The following is a 15317-nucleotide window of genomic DNA, read 5'->3' as shown; positions in this document are numbered from 1 at the left end:
GCAACATAGTACAACAGATATCTGTGCACATAATTATTTTTCAGTGGGTGAAAGTTGCATTGTTCATTGCCAGCTGACTTTCAAAAGCAATTTACACATCACAGACCTACAAATGCCATCTTTTTGCCTGCAGAGAAAACGTGATGAAGTAAAAGAAAGTAAACTGAGTTCTGTGGGGTATATGTTTGTCACTCTAGGAGCCTCAAAACTTTCATTTTGACCCTTACATCATCTACTCTGGAACTATTTTTAGTCCCTCACATCATACAGATGATGCCTCTGAGCTGCTCTTTATCCTTGTTTTACACTGACATATATTAGGTTTTGAAACGTCTTCATTCAGATTATGAAACCATCCTTAATTATTGCACTCAGCAGAAGTTTCAGGAATTTGCTACTATAGGCAGCACACACACCAAGATTTCAAGACTCTCATGATCACATGTTCCCTGGTGATTTGATACTACTACAGTAGTACCTCGTTTTGCGACCAGGATCCGTTCCGGAGCCCCGGTCGCGGGCTGAAAAGGACACTGGACAAAGCGCCGCGTCTGTGCATGCGTGCAGAGTAGTTTGTGCTTCTGCACATGCACGAGCAGTGAACCCAGAAGTAACCCATTCCGGTACTTCCGGGTTTGCTGTGGACGTTTAACAGAACGGGTGTGCGACGAGGCGGACACTAGACGAGGTACCACTGTATAAACTAATTGTAATATATGCAGTCCAAGCCAAAAATTACATAAAACTCAGAAACTATAGAACAAAACACAAAATTCGCTTACAAATAACACCTTCAAAGGTGACACAAATTCAACTCTCTCTTTCTCACATTAAATACCGAAAGGTTTGAAATAATCTCAAAAAAACCTTCTTGAAGTGTTTCTAACCTTTCTATCTACCATCTTCCTTGTCTGAGCATTGGAGAATACAGATCATGGATTGGGAACCAAAGGTCCCTCCAGATGTTGTTGAACTCAAACTCCCATCATTGGCCAGACTGGTAGGGGCTTATGGGAGTCCAACATCTGAAGGGTGATAAGATACTAATACTCTGCATATACTGACAAAAGCTAGTGCAATCTAGAGTACAGCTGCATGTTTTCAAGCCACTGTAGCAAAGATACATTTTGGGAAGATACATTTGAACCTCCATTTACATAATCCTCTGGTTACGTAAATTTCGGGATGTGTGTGGCAAACCCAGAAGTATTTTATCGGGTTTCGCTGTGCACGCATGCACAGAAGTGGTCCTCAGGTTGCAGAAACCTTGGGATCCGACCGGACCTCTGGAACAGATCCTGTCCACAAGCGGAGGTACCACTGTATTACTAATGCCTTGCTTTTTTCAGCAGGTGATTCCTTCATCTCTCCTTCCTCACCCTCGCCCCCCGCAGTTGTAGAAGCACACTACAGGGGCACAGGCCACCTGGCTCTGTACAGCACAGTGAGATGGCTTCAGGTATATTCAAAGTACACACAGTGCATACAGTGGCACATGGGGGGGGCTGCTTCCCCACTATGCACACCCATTTCCCATTTGCGGCTGCGTGAACTGCCCCTAGCAGCCCTGCTTCCTGGGCTGCAGTTTAGCACTCAGTTGTGCATCCCTAGCCCTATTCACTACAGCAGCACTCATCACATGTCTGTGCATGCAACTGAAACAGTCTACTTTGATTATTTTAAAAATCCAAAACTGATAATTTTTATTCTAACCTTATTCTTCAAAATATTTGTTGAGAAGGAACTTCCTCATAGTAAGAGCTGTCTGACAGTGGAATGGACTCCCTTGGAAGGTGGTGGGCTCTTCTTCACTGGAGGTTTATAAGCAGAGGTTGGATAGCCCTCTGTCATGGATGCTTTAGCTGAGATGCCTGCGTTGCAGGGGATTGGACTAGATGATCCTTGGGATCCCTTTCAACTCTACACTTCTTTTTAAGACTTTTAGAGAAAAGCACAACAGTATCTTACATTGAAATCAGACTGATCACAGTCTGCTAAACCTAAACATGCTGTTCTCCTGTGGAGCATGGCTAGACTCATTTTAAAATGCAGAACAATTTGCTTTGCAGGCCTCTATTTCTGGCACCTTGTGGAATGCATGAGCTATATTCATGGGTTAGAAGCTGATTTGTTAATGGTCCTACAGTGGGGCTTTGTTTTATTTTGATCCCTTTCTGTTTTTACTGTAAGCACAAGTATTTCCTCAATGCTCAAACAGTGAGAAAATACAAAGACAGCATTTGAACCTTGTGCAATAAAGGTTCCAAAATCGATATCTATATGTGCATGTCCGACAACATTGAGCAAATATTATTTGAGAAGTAATCCTCAAAATAGCTGCACTGTTAGATTTTTAAGAAAAATGAAATTATTTCCACCCCATTCTAGAAGCACACGTTCACACACACACACCACATAAGGTATCAGGATTTCCGGGACTGAACACCACAGACAGCAAAGTGCTTAATCTTAGATTGCCAATACACATAACAGGAAAAAGTATATTTTTCTACCTTCTTGCTTAGGAGGAGATTCCTTGGGTTCTTTTTTATTTTTGCGTCCCTCACGCCCACACTGATCTTCACCTAGGTCAATAACAAGTTCACTTTCTGAGTCAGAGTCCAGACCAAGATGTACTGTTGGCGAGTCAGTCTCATCTTTACCTTTCAACTTCTCTTTTGTAGGCTGTGACAAACTTTTCCCCTTTTCAGAAACTTCTTTATCAGAGTCTACATTTGCCTTTTCTTTGACAGGGGTATCTGTTTTCTCCACTTCTGAGACTGTACTTTTAATTTCTTCTTTTTCTTCAGTTGGCGTTGGTGGTTTTGGTTTTTTTTTCATGGCCAAGGATTCTTTGTCACTTCTTGCACCTTCTTTTTCTTCTTCTTCCTGATCGTTCTTGGATTTCTGTTCATCATCACTGATATATTCACTATCACTAGAATCTGACTTTTCAGAGTCCTCTGAGTCGCTATGTTCTACTGCAACATCTTCAGATATTTCATTGATCCCTAAGTACAAAAGAAGACTATTAATTTATTCATATATTTCTACCACACACCTCTTTACAATTACTGAGGCTTATAAAACTTAAGAACTAAGCTATAGATATAAAATAATGAGCACACATACATTGTAACAGACTAATTATATACCATACTTATAATAATTCTGTGAAGTAGGTTGTTCAAGTATTAGTTTTGCAAGCAAGGCTCATTTGCCTCCCCAAATAAAGAAGCTTTGAACCCTGATCTGCTAAGATGCAAGCCAAACTCTCTGCACAAAGGACAACACACCATATTTAAGATTTTTCCCCATTTATGTTAAAATGAACAATGTTTCAACTCTAATGCTTTCAACGCAAATTTGATATTACCATGTGCATACCTAACTGTGCTTTACAGCTCTCTATTGTCTTGTCAAGATTAAGCTGGAACCTGCTGCGAATTTGCCGCTTTGGGGAAATCAGTGGCGCAGGTGTGGATTGCTGCTGGACTGATTCACTCAACTCTTTCAGATCCATTTCAGCTTTACTACGATCTAGAATATTAAATAAAAGTGTTTTCATTACGTAACACAGCTTAAACAGAAATTGTTTTTGCCAAGGAAAAAACCTAATTCAATCAGTCCACTTTCAGTATTAATACTTGGTAATATTTACCATATATATGACAACATTTCAAAATAAATGCTGATTGACTATTTGGAAGCATGTCTGCAATCCCAGAAACAATTAGGCTGCTTAAATTTCACAGAAGTTGATCAGATTTCAATTTCAGATTTAATTTTCACTGAAGTTGATGTGAAGGTTTGCAGTCAAGGAGTACAATTGAGTATAACTCCTTCTATAATCAAAGCCGTATTGAGTGAGAATTAAAGAAGAGTCCAACTCTGATCCTTAATTATGCTGATGCAAAAACCTTATACTGTCGCATACTTAGCATAATGCTTTGTCAAGCCCTAGTCAGTGCTCTCACAAAACTTATCCATCAAAGTTATACAAATTGCCCAAATATGCCAGGGGGCTTTTTTGAAGTCAGGCTGATTGGGAAAATCACTGGTATCACCTATATGTTTATGCTATCCAAGGACCAGAGGATTTTGTCAGAAATATTGAGTTTTATACAAGAATAAGGAACTATGGTTTTTGGTAGCAGGTAAGCAAATATCATTTAGTTCTCAGAATCCTGTATCTGCTTAACTATGTACTTTCCCAGATATTTTAAAAGCATTTAAAATACCCTTAAATTGAATGAAATTGCTTCAGTTGGGAAACAGAAAGTTTACCTGTCCACATTTATGATTCTGCACTTATAGAATCACCTTGAAACTTCTCATACGTATAAGCAAATAGCATTGATAAAATGAAAGTTGGTACTGACAATTTTAACTCACCAAGATTCAGATTCAGAATGCTTCCTGGAGTGGATGTTCTTTCTTGTTTAGCAGGCGTTGAGACTTGAGGAGAGAAAGGTTTGGGGCTGCCAGATAAGCTCCCTGCTTGGCCTGTCCTTGTTGGTGCTGGAGAAGCTGACAAAGTAGACAATTGACATAACTGCCATTTCAAAATATGACTGAAACCCCTTATTCAGGTATGACCAAGGTCTTGGGTCCACTCTGTGGGATTTGTAGCATTTTTGCTTTGAACAGGAAGCCCACCCCCCCACCCCGGTTGTGGTTTTCACTTACTGGATTTTGCATTGCAGATTAGATTTTTTGCACACACAAAATTGGTATTTTACATTAAAAATACATTTTATGAGAAAATACACTGAAAAATGTTTATTTTATACAAAATGTGTATCAATTAAATGCAGACTTTGCATGTTCTTTCAGAAAAGTCAGAAGGACGGGACAGGAGTGCCAGTGAAAATGATATGAAACAGGAAAGCAGTAGGCTGCTTGATTCATCCCTAATCCTTCCACAGCATAAGTGTTAGAAAATATGAGGACCCTTATTAAGTAGCTACACTGGAATAAAAAGAGTGCAAAAATTGTGAATTTATTTAAACAATTTCAACTGAGAGTAAAATTCTCTTTTATTATGTCAAGTAAGAAGATTAATTACACCAATGATGTGTTGATTAACATAGATAACTGATTAGTTAGGAATGCTTTCAGATACTATCAACTTGCCAGTTCTCACTTTGGAAAGTTTTAGGCCTACTTCCCCATTTATCTCTACCCACCTTAGATTCTGGTAAATTTCACCTGTATGTGGATTTCCTATACCATATTATTCTCAAGACACTGTTCCAACTTGCTAAATCAAAACAAACTATTTTGAAACATGACTGAGCTTCTCTACAGGTTTTACAGCTTGCTTGCTTGCTTACTTCTTAAGATAGTTTAAATTGAATGTCTTGCAAAAAAAGCATTTATCAAATTCTAACATGCTGTTTTGCCAGCAAGTTAAGCCAAAGAACCCTAGCTTAATATTTGCAAAGCAAAGAAATCTTTCATTATACTATTTAGCCTTCAAATTTAAGATGCTTCATGTAATCACTTCTTCTAATAGCAAACTCAGGTGGAGAATAGCAACAAGACTGTAGCCAAAACAGGGTCACAGAGAAACAAGGAGATATCAGCATGCTTGGAAGAATGCCATGGTCTGAAAAAGTAATTTTTTTTTTAAAAAAAAGCAAACTAAAGTGGCAACAAAATGAATAGTCCAATGCAGACTGAGCATGCTTAGTACTTATAGAATAAAGAATGACATCTGAAAAAGAAAAATGGAAGAATGGGCTGGGAGAGAAGGGAGAAATGCCTTGTTTGGAGAGAATGGCTGGCTGGAACCCGAGCAGGAGCTTCTTTTATGTGGAAGGACAAAATGTTGCAGTGTGTTGCAGGTCCAAGTTTGTATTCTTTCAGGTCACAGTCCTGAATACACATCAATAGAAATATCTGTACCAGTTTTCTTGCCTTTATATGAAATAGTGAGGATGAGTTAGTGGGAACTGAATGTCAATGGAACTTGAAAATTGGAGGCAAACCCAAATTTCCTTCATAAACCTCACAAACACAGAGCAAGAGACTGTTTTAAAGCATTAAGACTACAATCCAAACCTGCTGCTGCAGCGCTCTGGAAATTCCAACGTATCTGCAACCCACCCACTTACAATGGTGGCAGAAGTGGGGAGGGCAACAGATCAGGTCCAACCCCTGTGCCCTCCCATTTGGTGGCAAGAATAGCACAAGTGTCCCTCTATCAGGAGACTGGTTGAGCCAGCAGAAGCAAGTAGAGGGTTGCCTCCTCATTCTAGAGTTACGGAGGTTTGGACTGCTGCCTAAGATATGCCTTTCCAGAACCTGGATATTATTACCAGAACAAATAATGGCACATTCAGGCTCAAAATTCCATTTGTCCAGTGCATCATAGTATACCTAATATATGCATCAAATTAAAAGCCAGGCGTGCCCTTATGTTTGAAAATGCATGCCACCTATACACTGCATAATACCAGGTCCAAGATAATTTGTTCCCCAGGTAACGATCTCAAGTTCACAGTGTTTTTGTAATAGAGTAATGAGTGGAAAGATGAGTGATGGCAGGAATCAGAGTGAGTTACAAGTGAAGGAGTTCTGAGAAAGGACAGTTAAAAAGTTAAGAGAATATGGTGAGCAGGTAAGATCAGAGAGGAAAGGCATAGGTGAAAGGCTGGCAGTTAGGGTAGATGTTGAAAAAGGGACTTAGAAGTAATACATGTTATTCATAACTAAGTAACTATTTTTTCTTGTTTATTTTATAAAGTTTACTGGTTCTTAAATTTATCTATGTGTTCTGGTCTAGGTCAATTCTAGAAATAATACATTTCCCCCTTAGGCTTACTTTGATGTGCACAATTAAGCAAATAAAGGAAGATTCCTATTGCTCTCTGTAACTTGGTAGGTGGTGGCAGCAGATTAGAGATTACTGGGTAGTTGGTCTACATTCCAAAAGGAAGATGATCATAAACTTCAAAAATTATCTGATTCTCCTCCAATTCAAATTTTAAATGCAGAGCAAGATTCTTCATATAATATGTTCAAATGAGAAGAAGTTGTGTAATATTTTAAAAATGGAAAGCAGTCACTCTTGCAAAGAATTAAGCAAATCTGCAAGAGCCTAGCACAATAGTAAATGTTAAGAAAACTTCCTGATGTTATTAACATAACAAATAGAAAATTCAGCCATGCCTAATGAAGAGAGAAGACATTCATGAATGAACAAATTAGGATACCAATATTGGATCTAATACAGCTTTTTTGTAAAGTACTGTGCTGACACTACACATAAATAGCTCTGAGGGGGAAATGAAGAGTCTGTAAACAACTTGCATTATACACAATCTATTTTTGCAATTTTTTTAGCTTATAGTGCTAGATACTGTTGCTTCCTTGCCTCTTAATGGTAAGCATGTGAAGCTAAATTCTAGAAGAGATTTTTAAAAGCTTGCTAAAATAAAAGAACACCATGGCAAAATGGCCTTTGTATTCTAGTCCCTAACTTGTCACTCTGCACTACCTTTCAAAATTCAGTATTCTGTGAATTGTAGGTGCCTTCCTTGCAAACCACTGCTGATACTGGGGCAGACACCCCCTCCCAAAGTTACCCAGTCCCACTGACGTGTTCCTTGCAATGACACTTCCATTAACTTTAAACAATAGCTCCTATCCAAGGAGACACCAAGACATCATATTCCCCATTGCACCTAGAGAAGGTAGTATGAAAACCTGACCCTCTGGACCAAACAATGCATCCTTCTTTTCATCCCATCAACACACTGAAGTATCAGAAACACATTTCTACCTGTTCCTACTGATCCAGATGCTCAGATCATGCCCCACCTCCCTGGTTCTTAGTTCTCCAGTGCAATGCCAGTCTGACCTGACATCCTTTGTTGAACAATTGCTCTGGATTCTTTCCTAAATGATACTCTTCCCAGGTGCCTTTGACCCACCTTGAAGTTAACACAAATCCTCTGCTATTAGCATGAGCAACAACCTTCCTGGCTCTGACCCAATCTTTTAATTGTTCCCAAGATAGCTGTGCAGATGCTTAGGAGCAGAGCTGCACCTGAGTCCAACAATACCTCCTACAAGTATTTTGATAATGAACACCAGATTATTTCCTTCCAGCTTTCTGACCTTCCTTGTTCTGCATGATGATAAAGTTTGAATATAGCCATTGATGCAGCATCTCCCCCCCCCGCCCTCCTTACCTGTATTCTTATCAATAAAGTCCATGGACTCTTCACTTGCGCTAAAGTGACTGGAGGTTGCCTTTTTCTCTGCATCCTGTTCAACATCAGATCCCGTATGAACAGATGAATTTGTACTCATTGGGGAACGTGGCATGTCTGTTAAGGAAATCCTTCGCCCAGTACCGGTACTCAGCATTGGTTTGCTCATTAAAATCTTGGGTGATGCTGTCATATCAAAGTTAAGTTTAATTTTCTCTTGTTTGTCAGTCTTAGCAGTTCCAGCACCAGGATTTGAAGGGTCTAACAACATTTGGTATTGGTTGTTGGGAGTATATGGTGTCCGGAAAGGTGCATAATTAAATACTCCAAACTTTCTGCGAATATTCTCCACATAAACCTCCATCTCTTGCATTGCACTGTTGAATATGCTTTTAGTCTTTTTCACGGAAAAAGGAATTTCTTTAGACATGAGGTAGCAATTATTTACTGGAACCCAGGCCCTGCATATAAGACAGTAAAATAATGAGGGGACATGACATGACATTTCATGTAGATTGTTGTCAAAGTCTTACTTTCAAGTATGTTTAGAATCTGAATAACAATCCTATGAATGAATTACATAAAATTATGCCTGTTTGAGATTGAAACCTTCATTTAGGACAAACTTAAGGATACTTCCAGTCTATGCAATACATACTGCAGTTTAGACAAAACCATTCCAAGTGTATGTTTTGCTTTCAAAACAATTTGATTAAGTAAATTCAACACTGACAGAATAAAAAAAGGGGGACACTGAGCCATTCAAAACACTTTCTCACTGAACTTTCAGTCACAATTAACCAGGAAATTATTATCCAGCAGGCTGTAATTTTCCTGTAGTGTTGGCATGTCTTTTGCAACACTGCACTAATATACTGTACTTATTAAACACCTCACCACAAGCACTTACACGACGTCGTAGGACTAGATTGTTAAGACCTGTTCATATGACAGACCATGAATACCACACTATCACACAATCGGTTCTTTGGCTGGCAAACTTGGTGGCCCCATGGTAACCAAAAGGGCAGTGAGAGAAGGCATCTACAGGAAGTGTAGGAATTCCTGCATGCTTTGTGGGGTGGGGGGTAGGGGGATTCCCCAGGTACACAGTAAAATACTAATAGTATTACTTTCTTTTTTGAAAGAATGTTGCCATACCTCCTTCTGAGAGAGTACCACATACACAAAGCATTTCTGCAGGTATAGAGCATGATAAATAGTTGGTGGGTGAAAATTTGTCATTGGGGAAGCCAGGGTCCCCACCCAAGTTCAATGAAGGCAATGGGGAAAAGTAACTCTCCTCAATGTAACATGTATCCCTACCTGTCTTTTCTAATATAGCCATCCTCGAAACTTTGCTTTGTAGTGCTGCAGCACTCAGTTTAGCAGCTGCTTCCACCATTCACACACCATCAATTTTATGCTCCTGTTTCAAGGGGAAATGAAGGCTGAGCCCCCACATCACACAAATTCTCATGGAGCATCAACATATATGTGTTTCAAGTTTATATGTTACGAAGTTGCTTTTTTATGACCCCCCCTCTATTAACAACATTACAGCGATGCTAAAATGTTAGAGTAACTACATAATGTGTATAAGGCATAAAAAGATAGTTTGATCTAATGATGATCCGTTACCCCGCCACAAAATTTAGCATAGGCTTTATAATGTCCCAGAGAGTAAATGCTAGTGGAGTAAAACATTGCCTCAATGTTGTGTATACAAAAACAACATCTTGATTAACTTTACCTATTCAAAATATGTTTAGTAAGCTTACATTGCCATGGTGGCAACCAGTTGGTATGAGACATAAAAATATGATAATTAATGGGGAAATGGAATGTACTATACATGCTACTAATGTGAAGCACTACAAAGCAGAATAATAACATGTGAACTATGCAATAGCAACCACTGTGCGGTAATAGATATATATTTAAAAAAGAAGAGTCATTGAACCATTCAACCACCTTTTGACTGAACTCCCACCTGTCATGCTGACCAAAGAAACGAGCATCAACTTGACCGTCTTTATCCCTCAGTGCTTTAGCAGGCCAGAATGGGAAACCTTTGAGCTTAGCCCAGACCAACGGGTGTGGATTGCTCTAGAGGAAAGTGCACAGAGACCACACAGTGAGAAACTATTTAAAGACATATAGTACTTTCTAATTACTGGCATGCAAGACAATACCTTAAAATACGATATGGATTGCATATTTCAGATATTGCAATGTACCTTCCTTATGCAGAAAGGGTAGTGTTTGTCCAGATAATTGCATAGCTTTAAGTTTTCCCATTCTTTGTATGTTATGAAGAGAAATGCTTGTCTTGCCTTCCCTTGAAATATCAGTCCTGTTTGTGGTGGTAGTGAGGGGAATTCAGAAGGTTTGCCCTAGAAATTATTTTATTTGTATAGCTAGCAAAACTCACCCAAAATTGAAAGTTTTGCATCACTTCTGGAAGTTGCTTAGAATGGGGTTTGCTGAATTTCCATGAAAACAAGACGAACAAAGCTCATGGTTTGTATGGAGAGCATTAAACCACAAGCCTGAATTCAGACAAGATGCCGAGCAAAGCAATGGCTTAGCTCCGGACAACAGCAAAATGACTGGAGAGGAGCAAAGCAGGTATGATCTCTGTTTCAGGAGCCTGTGCTAAGTCAAGGTTTGGCTTGAGTTACATGAGAATGAGGATACAGTGAACCATTATTTATTTCAGACTATGTGACGTAGAACTGAGGCCTTTAATTCAGTCTCTATTACAACAGTCATTTAAGGTAGGCTTTTCCATTATCCATGTGTTGCATATTAGAAGGCAGGAGAATTAAAGAGACGGAGAACAGGGGCTTGTCAAGGTGTTAAAATGGGAAAGATAGCTGTACAGGTGATTAGGTTTCCAAATGCATTTCAAGAAAACATCTTTAACAAATGAATTTCTTTCAATGCTTCTTAATAGGACTGCTTGGGGAAATTTCTTTCAGTTCACCTAAGCAGATATGTACTGAAAGAAATGCCCTATCTCAAAATGTGTTAGGAACCCAAAAACGTTTTCTTTACGGCTGTTTTTGATCCTCGGTTGCTTGCTTACCGAAGTCCCTACAAGAGACAGTGGCTGAGAATTTGAACTGTACTTGTACTCTTGGCCACTACATTAAGTTTCTGTTACCTGTTGAAGTAGTTTGCACATTGACAATCAAACCATACATTTGTCATTTAATTCACATAAATTAAAACAGGAACAAGTGCAAAACTGAAGACTGATTTTAAGGACTGGATGTTTTAGTAAAATTCCTGTTTTTCACAAAAGGCTGGAGTGCTTGGGTCTGCCAAGAAGCAGGAGGACCACGAACAATTTAAACTTTTGGATTTACACATCAAATGTAGCTTAAAAATGCATACTTATAAACTCAAGTAGATTTCTCTAGGTCACTAACAGATTTAAAGTAAGAAGCAAAAGAATAACTCCAAACTTAAACTGGATTAAGTGTGGACTTAAAAAAAAGATTTTACTTACACAAGGCTCACAAAACCAATTCTCTCGTTTTTGGCAAGCAGCTAAATAACATTCTGGACATACTTCGATTTCATTCATCTGTAAAGAGAAACATCAGCTACTGTAGGAGTTGGGAGTGTGTTATTCAATTAAAAGGAATCCAGAGTAAGAAGAGCAGTCATTCATAATTTTCTACTGCAGAGATTAATACATTTTGCTAGTCTGTGAATTCTGAAATTTAAGCATACTAAGGCTGCAATCCTATTCCAATTAAAGTGAGAGCAAGTCTCAGTGAAACTTACTACTGTGAAAATATGTATAGGATTGGACTATTATCGTTGCTTCCTCAGTGGCTGTGCTGTTTAATATAACAAGAATATCTTCAACATAAATAAATCAATGTTTTAGTCTTCCATAGTGTAGTGGAATCTTGCCATCTGACAAGCCATGGTTGTCCAGCTACTTTAGCTATTTGTATACAAATCGCAACAGCTCTACCATGCAAAAAGAAAGGAGTTGATGAAATTGGTGCTTCTTGCTCTAAATTCCACATTTCTGCAATGTGGAGGCAGGGAGACACAGAAGGAAAGTAATGTGCATTAGAAGCCAAATTCTGTGTGAATGTATTTCTTACCATGCAAAGACATACCAAACACACACACACACACACACACACACACACACACACACACTTAAAATCCGACTTCTGTGCAGCCAGTTTAGCAACGAAAGGAATTTTTCCTCTATTCTTGATGTTAAGTACAAACCTATACATGCCTAGTCAAAGGTAAATCACACAGAGTTCAATGGGGCTTACTCCCTGATAAGTGGATCTCTCAGTGCAGTAAAGAATGAAGGTCTAGCTCATTTTATAGATGGCAGTCATAGTCAACATTGATTTTATTTTTTTAAAAAATGTTTTAATTAATACAGTATGAAAACTAATAGGTAATACATACCTCATGCTCACAGATTTTGATTATGACTTTTGCTGTTTGTGTTAATTTGTGATTTCCTGAGGAAAGAGATAAGCAGAGATGTCTAATAAAATCTCCATTGTAATAACATGTTATTTGTACTACCAATCTATAATAAATATTTCTATTGGCTGGTATTCAAAATATTTATTAAAGGAAAATTACTGGTATATTGAAAACTAACTGGACAAAGAACGGTTTACAAAAATAAGGCTTTCATCCTTTCCTGAACCCAGGCATAACACGGCCACAACATTTTGGAAATAATCCTCTCTTTAAATAGTAATTATTGGATAGCAGTCCCTTTTAGTGTTAGCATTCTGCATTTCAGAACCACATTTTTTAACTTAGCCTCATACAAAGCAAGCCAACTTAACATATATTTTAAGTCAGGCCAATATGAAAAAATCAACTAGAAATATCTTCTTTCTTGGTGTTTAAGCCCTTGACTTATTTAGATTTCAAGTTCTTATTTATGGATGCTTCGCCTGCCATTTGTTGCAGCATTACCATAATGTGGCCTCATGATCAAATGATACAGTTTATCATCTTACACATACTTACCTCCATTGTAAATAATGCAATTGTGCAAAATCCATTTGGCATCAGCCAAAAAAGCTTCTGTGCATCCATACATCTTCTTTTTAACATTCTGCAAAAGAAAACATAAAAAATGTATTGGAATTTGAAAATCCAGAAACTAAGTTCACATTTTATTCCATACATATTAATGAAAAGCTGTGCCTAGATTTTACCAAAAGTGAGATTACTGTCGAAAGTGTTTTAGTTTGTTCATAGTCAAAAACTTAGTTGACTTAATCAACTTTGCACTAATTTGACACAAATGTAATTTATTTACATATCATAATAGCATAATATGACTAAGAGTTTTGGAAGTCACAAGATACTCAAAACAATTGCTGCTAAGGTAATTTCTGTTTCATATACGAAATCAGGTAAAAGGCAACTCGACAAAATATTGGTGGAGTAGAATCACAATTTTTAAAATGTTGGCAATAAAATTGGTGTTCATAGTTAAGAAAGCAATCCTCAAAACTGTCAACATTTTGTAAATTAGACATTCTAGTGGTTTGCAGCCATTTTAAAAATAGAGAAAATTCATCTACAGCGGGCCCTTTTATGCCTGTTTCCAGAATCTGCCATATTCTCCTACATTCCATCAAATTAACCTTAATAGTTTGTAACTGTTGAGGCACATGACAGATACGGGAGAAACAGAAGTTGTGTCCATGTGTCACAGTAAGGCATGGTTAACATGGATAAACAAACAAACAAACAAACAAACAAACAAATAATGACAACAGTTCACCATGGACAAGCTGTTCACTCCTGCTTCACTCCTCCTTACTAGAGAATGGGAGCAAGAACCACAGTGCCTGGATTGGCATTACCTACAAATTGGAAGTGGAACAATTGCAACCCCCAAACAAAACCACAATCTGAAGCAAAGTTTTTTTTCTTGGCTTATCAATCATAGCTGTTGGGAGTGAAACAAACCACAGCCCCTGGTTCAGATATAAATACGAAGACAAAAATTGTGGTTGTTGCACTCAAATACTAGCAATACAGGGTGAAGGAAGAGCTGTCTGTGCGTTCATAATCATGGTTTGCTGTCATGCAAGAATACATCTAGAAAGAGCATGGCTCTTATATACTGTGGGAAATAATAGTTATATCTGGATATATTTATTTATTTAAAAGGATTTATAGACCATTTATTCACTAAACCTCTAAATGGTATACATATAATACAGGATAAAAGTTGTAACACAAAGAAGGAAACCCCAGTAAGATGGGGGCAAAATAAACTCTTTTAAAAGTTATTGTGATGCCAATTTTCACCCATATAAAAACAGGGGGTTTGTTGTGTTCTAAAAGAAAATAGTTATTGACGACAAAGAGATAAAATAATAGAGAAAAGTTACCACGGCAGCAAGACCAAGACCCACCTTATTTTTGTAATTTTAAGTTGTTTTAAGCTGGTTTTAATATTAATGTTTTAAATTGCTATAACCTGTCCTGGGACCTTGTGGTTAAGGGTGGGTAAAATAATAATAATAATAATAATAATAATAATAATAATAATAATAATAATAATAATAATAGCAGCACAAAGGATAATAAAGGCCAATATTTCCAGTATAGCTATTGGGCAAGCTTGCTCATCATCTAAAGGGATTTTAAAATGAGACAATACATATAGTTATGAGCATAGTAACAACAATCTAGTAGAATTAAATAGGATTTTTCTCCTTGCTATCAACCAACCTTTTCTAATGTACAAAGGTCCATTGGATGAAATATGTATTCTGCATAATCTGGATGCTGATCAAGTGAAACTGGCTTTTGAAATGGCTCTGTCTGTTTAAATAAAAGCAAAGAGAGAGAGTCGGGACTGCAACATTTATTGTATTAAAATTGATTTCAACTAATCAATTAAAACTTTTGTCAAAGTAAAAAGTTGTCCGAACAGGCTGATGACATATTATCTAATACTATTTAGCAGCAGCAAAAGCAACAGTAGTACAAGTCCTCATAAAAACGGCAAGTGGCAAGGATATTTTAGAACCATTGGGTTGCATCCAATTCAATCATGCTCTG

At 37.7% G+C, this 15317-nt stretch overlaps 1 protein-coding gene across 28 annotated transcripts in view; it reads right to left on the bottom strand.

The window, feature by feature from the left end:
* ZMYND8 (zinc finger MYND-type containing 8) overlaps positions 1-15317 on the bottom strand; it is an 82317-nt gene that overhangs the window by 14273 nt on the left and 52727 nt on the right. For 24 of the 28 annotated variants that reach the window (XR_014527280.1, XM_083507943.1, XM_083507938.1 and 21 more), the window contains 9 exons: positions 14985-15077; positions 13260-13347; positions 12678-12733; positions 11740-11817; positions 10216-10331; positions 8202-8683; positions 4396-4530; positions 3388-3540; positions 2514-3011 (listed from right to left, as the gene is read on the bottom strand). Coding sequence is in view for 23 of the 28 variants with exons in the window: in XM_083507943.1 (XP_083364069.1) it covers positions 2514-3011; positions 3388-3540; positions 4396-4530; positions 8202-8683; positions 10216-10331; positions 11740-11817; positions 12678-12733; positions 13260-13347; positions 14985-15077 (1699 nt within the window). In the remaining 5 variants the exon portion in view is untranslated. Of the gene's footprint in view, positions 1-2513; positions 3012-3387; positions 3541-4395; positions 4531-8201; positions 8684-10196; positions 10332-11739; positions 11818-12677; positions 12734-13259; positions 13348-14984; positions 15078-15317 lie in introns of those variants that run through there. The other 4 variants (XR_014527276.1, XR_014527277.1, XR_014527278.1 and 1 more) reach the window with 2 other exon arrangements.

This window comes from Podarcis liolepis (genome assembly GCF_965112155.1).
Source record: "Podarcis liolepis genome assembly, chromosome: 6".
In the NCBI taxonomy this organism is placed as follows: Eukaryota; Metazoa; Chordata; class Lepidosauria; order Squamata; family Lacertidae; genus Podarcis; species Podarcis liolepis.
The sequence above is the reverse complement of the archived record's forward strand: the minus strand, read 5'-3'. Positions and strand labels throughout refer to the sequence as shown.